The sequence below is a fragment of the Amblyomma americanum genome, chromosome 5, assembly GCF_052857255.1.
Source record: "Amblyomma americanum isolate KBUSLIRL-KWMA chromosome 5, ASM5285725v1, whole genome shotgun sequence".
NCBI classification, from domain to species: Eukaryota; Metazoa; Arthropoda; class Arachnida; order Ixodida; family Ixodidae; genus Amblyomma; species Amblyomma americanum.
This window is the reverse complement of record NC_135501.1, coordinates 94,906,372-94,912,126: the sequence shown is the minus strand read 5'-3', so window position 1 is coordinate 94,912,126 and position 5,755 is coordinate 94,906,372. Positions and strand designations below refer to the sequence as shown.

General features: G+C 48.0%; 1 protein-coding gene across 1 annotated transcript; it reads right to left on the bottom strand.

Annotated features, from left to right (window-relative positions):
• Positions 1-1,276: 1,276 nt before the first annotated feature.
• Positions 1,277-2,515, bottom strand: LOC144134050 (uncharacterized). Its single transcript, XM_077667048.1, has one exon. The coding sequence runs from the start codon at positions 2,513-2,515 to the stop codon at positions 1,277-1,279; it is 1,239 nt and encodes a 412-aa protein (XP_077523174.1).
• Between the last annotated feature and the right edge of the window lie 3,240 nt (positions 2,516-5,755).

The following is a 5,755-nucleotide window of genomic DNA, read 5'->3' as shown; positions in this document are numbered from 1 at the left end:
TACAGTAGTTGAAGTCGAGAGTTCGACGAAAACTCGTCTGGTCGGGGACAAACATGTTGACGAAGAAGAAGGAGCGCCGACCAAAGAAAACAAAAAAAACATAAACAGACGTTTCGTCTGTTTATGTTTTTTTTTGTTTTCTTTGGTCGGCGCTCCTTCTTCTTCGTCAACACCTACAGTAGTGCATTTCATACAATGTGTTTTGACATATTATGACCAGATGCGATATTTTGCTTTTAACATTGCAGCGCAGTAATTGCATGGAATGTAAATTGAGAGCAATAAAAAACAGCATTTATATCACAGCATCATCTAAGCTTCAAAAGAAAGGACTGAAGCTGCAAAAAGAACTAAAAGGTACACAAGACTGCGCTTCAAATGATGCAGCAATATTTTCGCCAGAAAAAAAAAGGAGCAGGAGATTAACTATAGTGAAATTGTAATTACACTACAGGACATTGCAATTCACTACCACATGAGAGGCTCGCGACCACAATATTGGTGCTTAGCCAAGTTTTTGTGCGAAAAATATAAATAAAGGAAATGCCATTTCATGTTGCAGCAAAGTTAGGTTGCATATAACTGAATGCAAAATTTTGGCTGGCACATTACACATTCTGCTGCCACAGTGGCTCATTATAGTTACGACGCTCGGATGCTGAACCGAAAAACACGGGCTCAATCTCGGCTGCGGTGGTCGAATTTCGATGGAGGCGAAATTCTAGAGGCCCGTACACTGTGCGATGCCAGTGCACATTACAGAACCCCAGGTGATAAAAATTTCCGTAGCCCTTCACTACAGTGTCTATCATAGCCTGAGTCGCTTTGGGACGTTGAACCGTCATAAACGAAACATTACACATTGTCAACAAAACAATGCAACAAAGAGACGGCCTGATGTGATAACCTCTGTCCTCAATACATCAGCAAAGACACTAAAATTAAGCACGGAATAGCTGAACCTATATTTATGAGTTTCATGTGTTTCAACAAGGCAGGACGAGATATAATGTTCTGCTTTGAACATCACAGTGCAGTAATCAGATTAAATGGCGAATATAAAGCGTGAAAGAAGAACAGGGTTTCACAACAAAGCTGTACTCACAATCATATTAGCAATTCAAAACAACTTATGTAGCAAACTCGTTAGGAACTTCAGTTCAAAATAAAATACACAATGAAAAACAGGGCACAGTCTTCGGCTCACAGCCCACTGAAGCGACTTCATGGACACGATCCAGGTGGTGTATTGTTCAGTTGCCAGCAAGGAAATTTGCTAAAACATTTCGAACCTCTGCACCACCTGGTGTATACCGGCTAGTTGTGCATGCTGGCTGAGGCCTGTTGACCTCAGCAGAGTGCATGCATTCAATCCAGCTTGAATCACACCGATCCCCGAGCTGTTCACACATGTTATGCAGCACGCATGAATGATAAGTCTCACATTGACAAGTTTGTTCTCCGTGCCTTTCAATAAAATCCTGAAACGTGCCTTCAGACGGCCAAATGCGTTTTCAACAACCCGTCTCGCACTGGACAGGTGGTAGTTGAAAACTTGTGACGGAGAACCTGCTGGCCCTGGCTGCGGAAATGGCTTCATCACATAGGTTTGCAGTGGGAAAGCCTGATCTGCTATTATTACAGGGCAAACTGACACTCCATTGAATGTTCTTTTTCCCAGCTGGAACAGGTCACTGGACAGCACCTTTGGGAGACGTAACTTGAGGAACACATCAGAGTCATGGTTCTTTCCGGGTGTTCCAACTTTTGTATAAATAAACTTATATGAATAGTCCACCACTTCAAGAAGGATCACAGAGTACCAACCCTTGTAATTATAGTAATCCGCAGCTTGTTTTTTGGGTGGGCTCACCTCAATGTGGCAACCATCTAAGGCTCCCACACCTTGGGGAAATCCGGTCACTGCTGCAAATTGCCTAACGTGCTCCTCCAACTCGTGCCGTCGTGGGTAGCGCACAAATCGCGACTCGAGGACACGAACTATAACGGCGCAAAGCTCACGAAAGATGATGTTAACCGAAGCACGGCTAACTCCGAATACGTTGGCCACAGTTCTGTCCTCGGCAGAAGACGCCAACCTGTAGATCCCGATGGCTACCCTTTTCTCCAAAGGGATCGCATCGCGCATGTTTGTGTCGACATGCCTCATGCAGTCACAAACGCTCACCACATAATTGAATGTGTGTCTGTTCATTCTGAAGTGTCCTCGAAAGTCGTCCTCCGAGAGGTGAGGCTGGGTTGTTTCCCACCATGACGAACCTCGTGGATAAGCCCATAGGCACCTGTCACGCAAAGCGATTCGCGCAGTGATCACCATGAGCTGTTTAAGGCGCCTTTCTGCACGTCTTCCCTCCATATTAAGTCTTTCCACTTCAGCGAAAACTTGGCGCTCCCGGATTCGCCGCTGTTGAAGCCTTGCTTGCATGGACATGAAGAAGGTCCAGAATGCCTCATCTTCGCCGCTTTCATTGACGACTGGCATGGTCAAAGCCATTACTGCTCATGCAGCAGTATGTGCACGGCCGATGCTACACAAAACACCGCAGCAGTCGGGAGTACAGGCAACGCTGTGGATGAATGAGCGCATTCCACGAGAGATTTCGAGAAAGAACGAGAGTGGCACCAATGTTTACAAACTGTTTTAGCCTGCCGCCCTTCTACCGAAGCAGGCGTAGGCTGAAAAATATCTCACACGAGTCTTCTGCATGCCGTAAAGTGTATTTTGTTTTAAGAAATCATGTTTAAAAAGCAACGTGGCGAAAATGCTGCTCTCATTTGTGAACTGCGACTATTTTGCCGATCGCCGCGTCATTTTTATTGCTTTACCCTAGAGGGCGCTAGTGACTAATAACAGCCGCCTCTAGCCGCTGTGTAAAAGCAGTAAACCGCGGATCGCGTTAACAGTGGTTAAGCTCGGTAACCTCGGTTAAGCATAACCGCAGTTAAGCCAGCCGTGTAACTAGAGTATTATTTCGTCGCATAAACCGCCAAACTCGTACGCAGCACTTGGCATGCATCCAAGACATGCCTGTCTTGTACAGTGCAAGAATATTCAGTTGACATAACGGAGAAAGAGCCCTGGAGCGGAGCGACATAAGCATTGAAAACGTTAGTACCTGTTGTCGGATAAATTTTTGGTCACTATCTGTGTTTCGACCTCTCGCTTTTAAAAGCAAACGTTTGAACGCATCACGAAATAATTCCACGTGATGATCATGCAACGTTAAAAGCCAGTTGAACGAACACTACTCTGGAGTAAGCAATTAAGCGTACATTCTTTATGCCATTTCTTATAGTTATACGTATATCTTAACGAGCAGCTGATTGCTTTACCCTTGTGTGTTCTCTAAAAAAGACATTTTTTGGAGAAATCGGCTCTTACCCAAAGCCATAGGGCTCTGCCTGTATACAGGTACAGTATATACGTATATACTATAACTAAAAAGAGAATCTACAGATTTCGGCAAACTTATAGCTGCACACAGAGTATCTCAAAGTCGTGCAGACGGAAGTTAATATTTCTTATTAAATTGCGCACGCAGCCTATAAATAAAAATGAAAATGGCCATAAATAATATAGCTACAGGCTTTAAACGGCAAAAATACTGACCAACAGCGGTTGGTCAGCGGTTCGGCTACGACCAGTGACCAGAGACCACATGCTGCTCGATATAATGTTTTAACAGTTGTTACACTGAAAAAGAACTGCAGCGGCTGAACGAGGGCACCAGAGAAACGGACCTACACTTCAGCGTCGTCCACTTCTAGAGGCTGCGATCTCTTTCTTCTTCTACTTCCAATCCTCGTGTCACTGCCCCTTCTTCAGGAGCATCGCCCCGATGCGGTGTTACCTTCAGACCGAATAGCGGGGAGAAAAAGTGTTCAAGAGGTACACCACGTGTCTGACGTCACGGAATATGACTACATGCAGCCGGAAAGTCACTCGGGGGGTCGCTCGTAGTACGGCTTCATTCGCACCACATGCACAACGTCGCTGCGCTTGCCGTTGTGCGATGAACGAGCTGGCGAGGCTGGCGCAACTTCGTACGCTACGTCGCTGAGGCGGCGGACAAGGTAAAGGCCGAAGTAGCGGCGCAGTAACTTTTCGGACAGCCCGCGACGATGAACGGGCGTCCAAACCCACACATAGTCGCCTGGGTGGTAGGTAACGTAGCGGCGTCCAAGGTTGTAGCGGTCAGCATCGATCTGCTGCTGACAGTGAATGCCGTGTCTGGCCAGTTGCCGTGCTTCTTCCGCGCGCTGAACATAGGTGGCGACGTCGACAACAAGTTCACGCTCACTGTCAGGGGGGTCCACGGGTAGCATAGCATCGAGGGTGGTGGTAACCTGTCGACTCATGACTAATTCGAACGGAGTGGACTGCGTCGTCTCTTGCTGCGCGGTATTATACGCGAATGTTGCGTATGGGAGAATTTCGTCCCATTTCTTGTGCTCGATATCAATATACATGGAAAGCATGTCGGTCAAGGTCCTGTTGAGGCGTTCTACCAAGCCATTTGTCTGCGGGTGATAGGCTGTTGTACGTCTATGGTTGGTGTGCGTGAGCTTGAGTACAGCCTGAGTGAAGCGGGCCGTAAATGCAGCTCCATGGTCAGTAATGATAGCTGCAGGAGCGACATGACGCAGGACGATGTTGTGGACGAAGAAGTCGGCGACTTCAGCAGCAGTACCGTTTGCAAGTGACGTGGTCTCAGCGTATCGGGTCAAATAATCTGTCGCGACAGCAATCCACCGGTTTCCTCTGGTCGACTTCGGAAAAGGGCCGAGGAGGTCTATGCCAATTTGCTGAAAAGGGGTCTTTGGTGGTGCTATGGGCTGTAGAAAGCCGGCTGGCTTCAGAGGAGGAGATTTGCGCCGTTGGCAATCCCGGCACGTTGTTACGTATCTACGCACGAATGGGAGTAAATTGGGCCAGTAAAACTTAAGCCGAATCTTTGGCAGTGTGCGACTAACCCCCAAGTGGCCGCCGGATGGTTCATCATGACAAGCGCTTAAGATTTCGGAGCGTAACTGGGATGGCACAACAAGCAGAAACGTCTCTTTGTTGCTGTCAAAGTTGCGCTTGTAGAGGACTCCACGCCGCAGAATGAAGGTCTGTAGTCCACGACGAAACACTCGAGGTACATGAGAATTCAAACTCAGAATCTGCTCGTTGAAGCTGCGTCATGCGGGAGATGCTAATGGCACAAAGAACAAGGCAATCTTCGGGGATGTCTTGCGTAGCCGGTTCCACGGGCGCACGTGATAAACAGTCCGCGTCCTGGTGCTGCTGACCCGATTTATAGACGACCGTAACGTAGTACTCCTGTAAACGGAGGCTCCATCTGGCCAGCCGGCCAGAAGGGTCTTGAATGCTGGCCAGCCAGCATAGCGAGTGATGATCGCTGACAACACAAAACGGTCGGCCGTAAATGTAAGGTCGAAACTTACTCAGAGCCCAGATGACGGCAAGGCACTCTTTTTCGGTCGTCGAATAGTTCTGTTCCGATCGAGAAAGTGTGCGGCTCGCGTAGGCGATTACTCGCTCTGCGCCGTCCTGCCACTGTACGGGGATCGCTCCGAGGCCGACATTGCTGGCGTCAGTGTGGACATCAGTCTCTGCGTTCTCGTCAAAATGAGCTAGTATTGGTGGACTTTGAAGGCGGCAGCGGAATTCCTCGAAGGCTGCGTCTTGGGCACTTCCCCATACGAAGGGTGTGTCATCTCGAGTCAA